This window comes from Nerophis ophidion, unplaced genomic scaffold, assembly GCF_033978795.1.
Source record: "Nerophis ophidion isolate RoL-2023_Sa unplaced genomic scaffold, RoL_Noph_v1.0 HiC_scaffold_187, whole genome shotgun sequence".
Classification (NCBI taxonomy): Eukaryota; Metazoa; Chordata; class Actinopteri; order Syngnathiformes; family Syngnathidae; genus Nerophis; species Nerophis ophidion.
The window spans coordinates 110,626-125,000 of NW_026907109.1; the positions used below are offsets into that span (position 1 = coordinate 110,626).

The window sequence follows — 14,375 nt, forward strand, 5'->3', positions numbered from 1 at the left end:
TGTCACGTGGTGTTTGTGGATGTGTACACAAGGAACAGAAGCATGTGTCACGTGACATAGGTGGCCGTCACCATAAAGAAGGTTTTTTTACCTGTACTCAAGAGGGAGAGAGGAAAGAGTAGAGCTCGGTAGCCATCATTTCTGCTCGGTTGGTAGAGTGGCCGTGCCAGCAACCTGAGGGTTCCAGGTTCGATCCCCGCTTCTGCCAACCTAGTCACTGCTGTTGTGTCCTCGGGCAAGACACTTTACCCACCTGCTCCCAGTGCCACCCACACTGGTTTCAAAATGTAACTTAGATATCGGGCTACACAATGTAAAGCGCTTCGAGTCACAAGAGAAAAGCGCTATATAAATATAATTAACTTCACATTAAATCAAATAATTTACTGTATTGTGAATTGTGATTGAAAAGTATGCCAAGAATAAACGTGTGGAATGTTTATTAAAAATATGTATCATGGAATAAAAACAGTATTTTCCAATAGATGTCCTTTACTTGACATTCTGTCTTGTCAGTCTCCCGCTACGTGTCTTGAAGCCTGCAACAAAAAGTAAGTTTACCACACTTACAGTATAATCTACAAAAGGTTTATGTGTATCAAAACACATGCAAACTTGTTAGCACACGCAAAGCTGATCTAAATATTTGTCGATTAATGAGCAAAATAAGGAGTGCAATCCATCCCATCCATCCATTTTCTATCGCTTATTCCCTCCATTTAACATATTTGTCTTAATGATGTATGCAGAATATATGTTGATTATCAGAATGCCCACAATACTGGGAGGAGAAAATGCAAATACAAATCACTCAACATGAACAGTGAGATTTATCAATGCTGAAAGTGTCCTGCAGGCAGTATCGTGCCTCTTAAAAAGTCTGAAATCTGCGTGCAAACTGGCATAGTTGCACACAGGGCTGTGAGAAAGGAGGCCATCACGCTGCAAAGACAACTGACATAGTTGCACACAGGGCTGTGAGAAAGGAGGCCATCACGCTGCAAAGACAACTGACATAGTTGCACACAGGGCTGTGAGAAAGGAGGCCATCACGCTGCAAAGACAACTGACATAGTTGCACACAGGGCTGTGAGAAAGGAGGCCATCACGCTGCAAAGACAACTGACATAGTTGCACACAGGGCTGTGAGAAAGGAGGCCATCACGCTGCAAAGACAACTGACATAGTTGTACACAGGGCTGTGAGAAAGGAGGCCATCACGCTGCAAAGACAACTGACATAGTTGCACACAGGGCTGTGAGAAAGGAGGCCATCACGCTGCAAAGACAACTGACATAGTTGCACACAGGGCTGTGAGAAAGGAGGCCATCACGCTGCAAAGACAACTGAACAGAGAAGCCTTTGTTCTACGTGTGCATGTCATATTTGGACTGTTAGAAATAAAAAGAAGAAGATATATATTCAGCAATATCATTTTATAGCTGCTGGACAACTTAAAGGGCCGATTAAACCAAAGTCTATTAATTTATGTTGTTTTTTAATGGTATTCCTTTTTTGATTTAGAAAATATGCACCGTATTTTTCGGACTATAAGTAGCAGTTTTTTTTTCATAGTTTGGCCGGGGGTGCGACTTATATTCAGGAGCGACTTATGTGTGAAATTATTAACACATTACCGTAAAATATCAATATTATTTATCTCATTGACGTAAGAGACTAGACGTATAAGATTTTATGGGATTTATGGATTAGGAGTGAGAGATAGTTTGTTAAAGGTATAACATGTTCTATATGTTCTAGTTATTTGAATGACTCTTACCATAATATGTTAGCTTAACATAGCAGTTGCTTATTTATGCCTCATATAACCTACACTTATTCAGCCTGTTCTTCACTATTCTTGATTTATTTTAAATTGCCTTTCAAATGTCTATTCTTGCCGTCTGGTTTTATCAAATAAATTTCCCCCCAAAAATGCGACTTATACTCCAGTGCGACTTGTATGTTTTTTTTTCCTTCTTTATTATGCATTTTCGGCAGGTGCGACTTATACTCCGAAAAATATGGTATTGAACAAATATATAAACACAACACTTTTGTTTTTGCTCCCATTTATCATGAATTGAACTTAAAGATCTGAAACTTTTACTATACAGAAAATATATATTCCTCTCAAAAATTACTTACTGGGTGACATGTCCGGTGAGTATGCTGGTCATGCAAGAACTGGGATGTTTTTAGCTTCCAGATCCTTGCAACATGAGTTAGTAAATGTTATTTATAAAGGTGATGGCCTCGGGTGATTAGTACAACAATGGGGCTCAGGGTCTCGTGACGGTATCTCTGCGCATGGAAAATGCCATCAATAAAATGCACGTGGTTTCGCTGTCAATAATAACATACCAAAACCTCTGTATTGTGCCAGACGCCATTGAGTGTGAGCATTTGCCCACTCAAGTTGGTTAAGAAGACAAACTGCAGTTAGGTCGAGACCCCGATGAGGACCACGAGCATGCAGATGAGCTTTCTTGAGACAGATTGATTGATTGATACTTTTATTAGTAGATTGCACAGTTCAGTACATATTCCGTACAATTGACCACTAATTGGTAACACCCCAATACGTTTTTCAACTTGTTTAAGTCGGGGTCCACGTTAATCAATTCATGGTAGTTTCTTACAGTTTGTGCAGAAATGCTATGGTTAAGCAAACCAATTGTTGTAGCAGCTGTCCGGGTGGCAGGTCTCAGCCAATCAATATGGTCTACGGCTGTGAGGCCAGTTGGATGTATTGCCAAATTCTCTGAAACACCTTTGGAGGCGGCTTATACTAAACGGCCTGGGCTACTGGGTGGGAAGTTGGAGAAGATGCAGGTGGAGGCCCCCTTGGTGTCCTGGGTTGTAGATTACCTGACTGACAGACCACAGTATATGCCACTGCAGGACTGTGTGTCTGACAGGCTGGTCAGCAACACCGGGGCCCCGGAGGCTACAGTACTCTTCCCCCTTCCTCTACACCATTTACACCACCCATTTCCACTATCAGTCAGAGTCCTGCCACCTTCAGAAGTTTTCTGATGACTCTGCGATAGTGGGGTGTATTGAGGAAGGTGATGACGAGGAATACAGGACACTGGTGGAGGACTTTGTCACATGGTGTGGAAAGAACCACCTCCAGCTCAATGTTACGGAGACCAAGGAGCTGGTTGTGGACCTGGGAAGGAGGAGGAGTACTCTGGCGACCCCTCTTTCCATCAAAGGGGTGGATGTGGACATGGTAGAGGATTATAAATACCTCGGAGTACACATGGACAACAAGCTGAATGGGTCAAAACACGCTGAGGCCCTCTACAAGAAGGGACAGAGCCGAATCTATATTTCCTTTGGAGGCTAGGATCCTTCAACGTCTGTACAAAGATGTTGAAGATGTTCTACGAGTCACTGGTGGCAGGCGCCCTCTTGTACGACGTGGCCTGCTGGGGCAGTGGGCTGAGAGTGAGGGACACATACAGACTGGACCAGTTGGTAGAGAAGGCCAGTAACAAGATGGGAGTGGAGCTGGACTCTCTGGCGGTGGTGTCAGAGAGAAGTCTAGCAAAACTCCTAGCCATTATGGACAACACCTCCCACCCACTACACTCGGACCTTGCAGAGAGAATGAGCACCTTCAGTGGAAGGCTCAGACTCCCAAAATGCAACACGGAACGACACAGGAGGTCCTTCACACCGACAGCCATCAGACTGTATAATGCATATGTTCCTTGACTGCACTTAAATGTAGAATATATTTATATTATTCATATATATTATATTATTTATTATTATCATTGTTTATTGTGAGCGAACTGTGGTGCTGAATTTCCCCCAGGGATCAATAAAGTACTTTCTATTCTATTCTATTCTTATGGCGGAGAAATAAACATTTAATTGACGGGCAACAGCTCTGGTGGACATTGCTGCAGTCAGCATGCCTACTGCACGCTCCCTCAAAACTTGCGACATCTGAAGCATTGTGTTGTGTGATAAAACTGCACATTTCACAGTGGCCTTTTATTTTGGACAGCTCAAGGCACACCTGTCAGGTGGGATGGATTATCTTGGCAAAGAAAAAATGCTCACTAACAAATGTATACAGATTTGTGAACAATATTTGAGAGGAACAGGTATTTTGTGTTTATAGTCAAAGTTTTCGATCTTTGAGTTCATTTAAATTGGGAACAAGAACAAAAGCGTTGCGTTTTTTTTTTTGTATTTAGTATAACTCCTAAAAAAAATGTCTTGCAATATGCAGTTTGATCATTCCTGCTGCAAATAGTATACATACTGTGATTCTATATTGCAGAAAAGGTGTTAGATGATCGATATGTGCCATAATCTAATATAAGCCCCCCTCCAGTGTGGAGAGCATAATAACATGAATGTAGAGGGAAAGAAGTGTTTCCAAGGGCACATAATGCTTCTAGTACACAAAAATAGGGTGATCTGTGCCACTTTTGCTGCTATCAATTGCACAAAGTAGATCACATACAACACGTCCACCAACAGTACATGCAATTTTATAGTTTGCGCACACAGATAAGTGTGTGGGAATTGGATCCTCAAAGATCAGGCTCTTAATATTTTCAGAAAATGGGAGTATTATTAGAATCAGACCTGCAGCTGGCTCTGTATTGTTCTTTTTCCTCCTGCCTGACGTGGATTCGGTTCTTGCTGAGGTGTGTTTGCTGATCTTCTTGTGGGTGTGGCTTCTTCTTGAGGTCCATTTTCTTCTTCCTTTGCTGCTTTTGTGGGCTTTTTGGCTGCTTTTTTCTTCACTGTGCTGTCAGAGTTGTGTTTCCTGGACACCTGAAGTACAGCCACAATGGGGTTAGATTTCTATGTGCTGGTGGTGATTACCTACTGAATATACCTTTTTCTTGCGGGGGTAATCATGGTCTGCATCTGTATCTTTTCTCTTTTTGGCCTTTGGAGATTTTGATTCTGGTGTGTGAGAAAAGATAAAGACACACTAAGCTTTCTCTTATGTGTAATGGTATCTCAACTATTTTTTCTGGCGTTTACCTTTAGGAGCCATAGGACCTGGATCGCCCTGAAATGACACCATTTTATATTAGTCAATACATGCTACAAATATAGTTGTTACGTATGAAAATGTGTTTGCATACTTTGAACCACATAGTCCTGCCATTGTGGTCGCGTACAGACTTCATTCCATCCACATAGTAACACTGCAACCAGGCCTCAAAACCTGAGTAGTCTTTCTTCTCTGGATCGTAACCTTTCCCACCTCCATAAACAAAAAGTCTAAATAAGAGGAGCACCTTTGTGTCGTTGTCTTCCCCCCACCCCGATCAACCTTGAAACATGGATTCTTACCTAAGTTCACCACCTCCAGCGGTACTGTGTGGCAAAGTCTGAGCAGGTCTGTATTCTCCTCTTCCATTTTGTCCTTTTTGGCTCCCTTAACATTTTTGGGCAAAATAAACTGTTAATAATCGAGGTAAAATACTTGTTTGTACTTATTTGACCTTTTTGCTATGGATCTCCTTTTTTACAGCTTTCTTGTCTTCACACGCATCCTCTGACTCGAGGCCTTCCAGCACAGTCCGGGCAGGCACAAAGGGTGGAATGTTCAACCTGGAAGACACACATGGGCATCTTTCCAAAAACAGAAGGTATTTTGTGTGGAAACAGTGCTACACTTTTATAGTAAACACATTTCCAAGTGAAATTAGGAATTGCTTGTTTATTCATCCAAGATGATTAGAATCTGGGGAATACAAAAACATTCTTCACTCTCCTTTTCAGATCACGGTGACCTGAGTATGTATCTTCATTCAATGGTCATTTCTTTTACAGCAGGCTCTTTGGTGAAGTGTAATATTATTGCTAGGAGTCTTGCAAAAGTACTTCACACAGTGGGCACGGCTGTAACAAAATAACACTGCAATGTACTGTCAACATGTACAAAACCCCAAACCAGTGAAGTAGCACGTTGTGTAAATGGTAAATAAAAACAGAATACAATGATTTGTAAATCCTTTTTAACTTATATTCAATTGAATAGACTGCAAAGACAAGATATTTGATGTTGGATCTGAGAAACTTTTTTTTTTGCAAATATTAGCTCATTTTGGAATTTGATGCCTGCAACATGCTTAAAAAAAAGACCGAAAAAGTTGAGGAATGCTCATCAAACACTTGTTTCCCATAGCAAAGCAAAATTGAAGATGAGATCTCATGTATGTCTTATATCTATCTCCTAGACATAAAAGAGCACTAATGGAGACCAAAGTAGTTTTCTCCTTCTTCTCAAATGTATCTCCTGAGAAATAAGGCTCACAGTGAGCACTATGAGAGATCTCATAGTTGTCTAATAGTTATCTCTTTTCCCCATTTCAACTAAGACCAAAATGAGAGATGAATGAGCTGGTCTCCAATATGTCTCAATTATGACTCAGTGAGAGAAACACCTGGTTTTGTTTCTCACTACTCACTGTTTGAGTTCTCAGATGTCTCTTTTCTATTTCGGCAAAAAGACAATTGATGAGTATTGGTTTCAATATGTCTCAATGATGTCTCAGTGAGAGATATACTTGGTTTTGTCTCTCACTGCTCACTATTTGAGTTGTTAGATATACCCGTTTTCTAAAAAAATGCCTTTTAATGGGCTCAATTTAGTTATACCTCAATCATATTCCAGTTGATCTCATGCCAACATTGGGAGAAAATAATGAATTCAGACAATATGGATATATGGTCTGTAATCTAAATGGTTTATTTAAATAAAGTTGGACTTAATTTGTTGATTTCTTATCCACACGTCATGTACAGTAACTCAGTGACTACAATTGTGAGATTTAAAACTGAACCCAAACAATACTGATATGATCACAAGACACTTTGTAAGAGCTTTTAACATTTGTGAACTTTCTAGAGCAGTGGTTCTCAAACTCTTTTAACAAAGTACCACTTCAGAAGATATTTGGCTCTCCAACCACCATCATAAGGACTAATATTAAAATGCAGTAGCATAGTAGGCCTATGTATTCATTAAAAAAGACAGTGGCTTTATTAAACAAGTAAATGTAATATATTTGCCACTGAAATATTACACACAATGCAAAAACATCATCAACAATGATACTCCATATACAGTACATATTTACAGAATCCACGGCAACATCACATCAGTGTGTATTTTCAGAGCATTTATAACAATGATTAAGGATTTGATTTGTGGCTTCTTAGGCCAGTTCAGTTCTTCATTATTTCAAACTTTTCAAGTGTGTTGGGGAAATGAACTGCAATCACTATGCCAGGCATAGATGTGAAGTCAAGGAAAACAACTTTACCCAATATGTCATCCAAGAATACTACTGTACTGCAGAGGTTTCCAATAGGGGAATAACATGACTGCATGTCTCATATGTTACACTATCTTGCAGCAAAGAAAAACCTGCATGTTTATATTCACCAACGAGGGCCCATTTGGCACATGAATGTGCTGTGGTAAACAAGAAATCAATCTGTACATACTTTAAAAAAAGGATTAGAACCTTTCTTCTGACACACTGGTCCCACAAAGCAGGCATTTTATTTGTTTACTTTCTATTGGCCCAAAACAATTCTTGGAGGATTTATGTAATATAGTAGGCGATGATGCAGAGTGGGATAAAAAAAAGTTTTGGAACTTCTGCACACTGTTTAAGCAGTCTGTGTTCAGACTATCGGGATAAAGCAACTTGAACATTTTGAGCATATGGCTTAGGGCCTTACCTGTGACTTTAGGACAGTTTACATAACCCATGCTGATCAGAAGGCACTCTGCCATGGTTTCTGATGCATTGTCATGTATTGGTTTGTCTGTTGTGTCCTTGAAATTGGACTCTTCTGCACACTCCTCACTCAAACCATCTTCAAATCCTTCATCTACAGAAGACGGTGGGTGTACCTGGCAGGTGGGGAGAGGCTTGATGTTCCAGAGTGGTACATCCTGCACGGTCACCTGAAGGTTGGATGTGTTCCATTTGAAGAGCAGTGTTTTGGGCTCCTTCAGGGGGCACCGCCTCATGCAGTGTTACCCTGCTGCTACCCCCTGACACAAAGAAGAGGAACCAAAAAACTCTAAAGATTCAAATCATTGAAAAAAAAACCAGACAAAAACATGCAAAACAAGAAGGAAGTTGACATAAATTGAACACATTATACAAATCCAGCTAATGGAATGCATTTCCTTTTTCCCCACATCTTGAGCGCATTGTAGTTCATGTTTACGTATCTTCTGTGTTTGTGGTAACACATCATCCACAGTGTTAAATGTAACTCATCACAATACAACACACACTATAAAAAGAAAGTTGTGGATGCTAATGCCAATCATTAGTAAATACACAACAGCAAACCAAACCTATGAGAAAGGATCTTGACGAGGGATGCAACATTATTGTAAATATAACCTTATTTTGATTTCAAAATTGTCACAATAATGCCGTGATGTGTGACGCTATCAAACGAGAACACCAGTCGCTGTGTTTTTTTCTGACAATATTAAGTGGGCTCATCTGAGAAGTAAAGTGCTTCTCCCATGAAAACCCGCCGTGTGGGAAAACAACGTTCAAACGGGACATTATAGAAGGGCGAAAAAGTGGAAGTGTGCAGGAGTGATGGGAACGTTTGTGCTTAGGTTAGCCGAGGAATTGTTGCTGTGAAATATTTCTGTGCCTATAACTGTCGTGTTAGTTGAACCTTAAACAAAGTCTGCATACTGCAAGGTAAAGCATGCCACGTTCATCCAGACCATTTCCAAATCGACCCAGAGCCCTTGCAGCTCACCAGAGGAAATGTGGACATGCACAAAATAAGACATTTGCTGACACTACACACCACAATGTCTACAATAAGTTAGGGAATAGGAGTAATATATTAGAATGAGTTATATGTTAGAACCGTTATTTGGAAAATATCGTTCATGTGAAACCAAGATGTCAGCAAGGGAAAATATGCATTTGTGAGGTATTTACATGATTAAAAGTCAAATTATTAGTTAACTCTTAAGAATCAGTATTCTACAAACTAATACAATTTGGACTGCAGAGGGCAGTTTCTTAGGAAGTTCAAAGTTTAAAAACACTCAACTAAACAGCAGTGATGTAACAATATCAAAATGTCATATCACCGTTACTGTGACCAAAATGATCACTGTTTGCATTATAATGGCAGTATTGTTGAATGTGCTAAAAAGGTCATCAAACCCACAATAATACCAAGTTGTATTGAAAAAAAAACATACCGGACACACAGTATAGTTTCTTGGCAAAAGAAACATTATTGTTCTACATTAGTTACACTGGATGTTTACTGTTTATGTCAGTTTAAAGACACTTATTTGAAAATGTTGGTTTTTGTGTGTTACTTGAAATTCTGCACCATTCCTTTGCACCTAAAATACCTGTTTTTAATGATAAATATGATTACAACATATGAAAATGATGTTTGTGTTCAATTACAGTAAGTGTGTTTATCCTAAACATTCCTCCCACGTCATTTAACACACTTTGACATTTTTGTAACAATATCTTACCCTGGCTTTAACACTATGACGATATCATACCGTGAAATGTTGATATTGTTACATCCTTAGTCATGACCTGATGTTACCTACCAGCTTTAACTTGGAGGTGAAAGGTTCCAAAAACATGAATTACACATGCTGAGATAACTCCTATTTGAAGTTTCATTCTTCATATGTGCTAATGTAATCAGGGTCAAAGAAAGCAATATTTTCATGTTTGTTCCTGACAAACTGTGGACAGCTTTTTATCTGTAAATCTCAATCAGAACTAATTGACTTCAAGAAAGAACAGGCATATACATATAACTTACTTGGACATTGCTGGTCATTCTCCACATTCACATAGGTGCATGCTGCAGGACGGGATGACTGCAGGAAGAAAAAGAAAGTATCACATATTATATCTGCTGCCAGTTTAATGCACCACCACTATACCAGTCTACTCAGCAACTTTACAGTCCTTCTTGATCTTTTATTTGATTCCACTTCTTTACCAGTTCTTCTTCATCGTTTTCCAGCTTTTCCTTTTGTCATTTCGACACTCCAATACTATATAAATCAATCAATCAATCAATGTTTATTTATATAGCCCCAAATCACAAATGTCTCAAAGGACTGTACAAATCATTACGACTACAACATCCTCGGAAGAACCCACAAAAGGGCAAGGAAAACTCACACCCAGTGGGCAGGGAGAATTCACATCCAGTGGGACGCTAGTGACAATGCTGACTATGAGAAACCTTGGAGAGGACCTCAGATGTGGGCAACCCCCCCCCCCTCTAGGGGACCGAAAGCAATGGATGTGGAGCGGGTCTAACATGATACTGTGAAAGTTCAATCCATAGTGGCTCCAACACAGCCGCGAGAGTTCAGTTCAAGCGGATCCAAGACAGCAGCGAGAGTCCCGTCCGCAGGAAACCATCTCAAGCGGAGGCGGAAACCATCTCAAGCGGAGGCGGATCAGCAGCGTAGAGATGTCCCCAACCAATACAGGCGAGCGGTCCATTCTGGGTCCCGACGAGCGGTCCATCCTGGGTCTCGACTCTGGACAGCCAGTACTTCATCCATGGTCATCGGACCGGACCCCCTCCACAAGGGAGGGGGGGACATAGGAGAAAGAAAAGAAGCGGCAGATCAACTGGTCTAAAAAGGAGGTCTATTTAAAGGCTAGAGTATACAGATGAGTTTTAAGGTGAGACTTAAATGCTTCTACTGAGGTGGCATCTCCAACTGTTACCGGAAGGGCATTCCAGAGTACTGGAGCCCGAACGGAAAACGCTCTATAGCCCGCAGACTTTTTTTGGGCTCTAGGAATCACTAATAAGCCGGAGTCTTTTGAACGCAGATTTCTTGCCGGGACATATGGTACAATACAATCGGCAAGATAGGATGGAGCTAGACCGTGTAGTATTTTATACGTAAGTAGTAAAACCTTAAAGTCACATCTTAAGTGCACAGGAAGCCAGTGCAGGTGAGCCAGTATAGGTATATATGTATGTATATATGTATATAAAGGTATATACAGTATATATGTATGTATATATGTATATAAAGGTATATACAGTATATATGTATGTATATATGTATATAAAGGTATATACAGTATAGGTATATATGTATGTATATATGTATATAAAGGTATATACAGTATATATGTATGTATATATGTATATAAAGGTATATACAGTATATATGTATGTATATATGTATATAAAGGTATATACAGTATATATGTATGTATATATGTATATAAAGGTATATACAGTATATATGTATGTATATATGTATATAAAGGTATATACAGTATAGGTATATATGTATGTATATATGTATATAAAGGTATATACAGTATATATGTATGTATATATGTATATAAAGGTATATACAGTATATATGTATGTATATATGTATATAAAGGTATATACAGTATATATGTATGTATATATGTATATAAAGGTATATACAGTATATATGTATGTATATATGTATATAAAGGTATATACAGTATATATGTATGTATATATGTATATAAAGGTATATACAGTATATATGTATGTATATATGTATATAAAGGTATATACAGTATAGGTATATATGTATGTATATATGTATATAAAGGTATATACAGTATAGGTATATATGTATGTATATATGTATATAAAGGTATATACAGTATATATGTATGTATATATGTATATAAAGGTATATACAGTATATATGTATGTATATATGTATATAAAGGTATATACAGTATATATGTATGTATATATGTATATAAAGGTATATACAGTATATATGTATGTATATATGTATATAAAGGTATATACAGTATATATGTATGTATATATGTATATAAAGGTATATACAGTATAGGTATATATGTATGTATATATGTATATAAAGGTATATACAGTATAGGTATATATGTATGTATATATGTATATAAAGGTATATACAGTATATATGTATGTATATATGTATACAAAGGTATATACAGTATATATGTATGTATATATGTATATAAAGGTATATACAGTATATATGTATGTATATATGTATATAAAGGTATATACAGTACAGGCGTAATGTGATCAAACTTTCTTGTTCTTGTCAAAAGTCTAGCAGCCGCATTTTGTACCAACTGTAATCTTTTAATGCTAGACATGGGGAGACCCCAAAATAATACGTTACAGTAATCGAGACGAGACGTAACAAACGCATGGATAATGATCTCGGCGTCTTTAGTGGACAAAATGGAGCGAATTTGAGCGATATTACGGAGATGAAAGAAGGCCGTTTTAGTAACGCTTTTAATGTGTGCCTCAAAGGAGAGAGTTGGGTGGAAGATAAATACAGACAAAGGTTGCTGGAATATAGGTGGAACTTCTTGTAAATGTAAAACTCTATATTATGTGTTCAGTAATGTATATTGTTCCACTTCAAATGTTCTCTGAACATTTATTTCTCTCATTGTTATTTCACTTCTTGTTATTATACTTACCTCGGTGGAGGTAACTATCACAACTTCTAGCAAGGTGCTTGCGGCATTTATAGCTCTATTTCCGTAACTGCGTGACGTTCCAGTAGTTTAAAACAAATAACTGGTGTGTGTTAAAGTCATATAAATACCAAAAGAGAAACAATAAATGGTATTACTTACTTTCAGTTGTTATTCCTTCGATGCTGAATATTATTTCTTCCCATCGAAATCATTACATCCGCCCACTTAATGCGCATGCGTGTTTTTCAGGAAAAGCCAATCTGATTGGACAGATTCATGGAGTGCCGTGCCAAATCTCGCGATCTCAGGATTTACATCAAGTTCATTTTCTCCTTATATGTCCATCTGAAAATAGCCCTTTTTGGCTAGGACATCATTTTCAAATGATTTGAAAATGTATGCTTTCTATCAGACGGCGGCGGACATGACGCGTTATTTGCCATCAGTTAACGTCAGAAGAAGAAGAAGCGGGGAAACAGTAGGTGGCGTAACATTTGAAGGTTGTCAGTGCGCCTACCTTCAACTAAAACAAGGAAGAAGAAGAAAGCCAACACTTAGTTGTTTTTTTTAAAGGTTTATTTATAAATGTCAACAATTACAAACAGTAAGACAAACAACAATATACAACATTATAAAACATTATGAAAACAGTACAAAACAGCGCCAGGGGGTTGTAAGCTCAAAATAATAAAAAAAAAAGAATACAAACATATATATATATAAATAATAAACAAAATGCAAAGCCGTAGGCTTATTCAGATTCATCAAACAACTTAAATGTGGAACACAGCATCATCGTTTTCACAGCTTTTTTGTTGTTAGAGGTAGAGAGCGTTTTAATGTAAAGTTCCAGATCTTTTTTAAAGGCACAAAAGATAGGACGAGTATTAAGAAACTTACATTTATGAATATAAAACTTAGCCAATGAAATAATGAGCTTGCAAAGGTAGAATTCCTTTTCAATTTTTTGTTCATACAGTGTAAAACCAAAAATCACATCTTTAAAGTAAAGCACAAATTTGTCATAAATATTGTCCAGGATGAAGCGACAGATGCCTGCCATAGTGATGGAGTGTTTTCACAAGTATAAAACAAGTGGTTAACAGTCTCTGGGCGCATGTTACAAAAGGTGCAGGTGACATCAATGTCCTTTTTGTATCTAACCATCACAGTCTTTACAGGGTAATAGCGATGGATGATTTTAAATGATATCTCTTTGAGTTTGTTGCTAAGTAAATACCTGTTAGGAAGGGACCACGTTTTGGTCCAACAGATGTCATTTACAACATTATTCCATAAGGAAATGACATAGGAGACAGACACACAATCATTTTGGAATAAGCTGCGGATTTTTCTGTTATTTTTTTGATCAAAGCAAAGTTTCCCCACGGGAGTGTCAAGTGGATCATTCACAATGTTTACAGCAGAAAGAGGAGGTGTGTAAGCCATGTACAACATAATAACACCTGTTGGAATGTACAACATAATAACACCTGTTGGAATGTACAACATAATAACACCTGTTGGAATGTACAACATAATAACACCTGTTGGAATGTACAACATAATAACACCTGTTGGAATGTACAACATAATAACACCTGTTGGAATGTACAACATAATAACACCTGTTGGAATGTACAACATAATAACACCTGTTGGAATGTACAACATAATAACACCTGTTGGAATGTACAACATAATAACACCTGTTGGAATGTACAACATAATAACACCTGTTGGAATGTACAACATAATAACACCTGTTGGAATGTACAACATAATAACACCTGTTGGAATGTACAACATAATAACACCTGTTGGAATGTACAACAT

The 14,375-nt window shown here is 38.0% G+C and overlaps 1 protein-coding gene across 2 annotated transcripts; it reads right to left on the minus strand.

Annotated features, from left to right (window-relative positions):
- Positions 1 to 423: 423 nt before the first annotated feature.
- On the minus strand, positions 424 to 10,366 carry LOC133547808 (endonuclease 8-like 1). 2 transcript variants are annotated; one of them, XM_061893324.1, is made up of 8 exons: positions 9,847 to 10,366; positions 5,490 to 8,059; positions 5,338 to 5,422; positions 5,127 to 5,248; positions 5,023 to 5,050; positions 4,871 to 4,941; positions 4,615 to 4,806; positions 424 to 539 (listed from the first exon to the last, which is right to left on the minus strand). In XM_061893324.1, exons 3-8 carry the CDS (start codon positions 5,402 to 5,404, stop codon positions 513 to 515), a joined length of 507 nt encoding a protein of 168 aa, XP_061749308.1. In that variant the 5' UTR covers positions 5,405 to 5,422; positions 5,490 to 8,059; positions 9,847 to 10,366; the 3' UTR covers positions 424 to 512. The 2 variants fall into 2 exon arrangements, with proteins under 2 accessions (XP_061749308.1, XP_061749307.1); XM_061893323.1 differs by having other exon boundaries at positions 5,338 to 8,059.
- Positions 10,367 to 14,375: the final 4,009 nt, after the last annotated feature.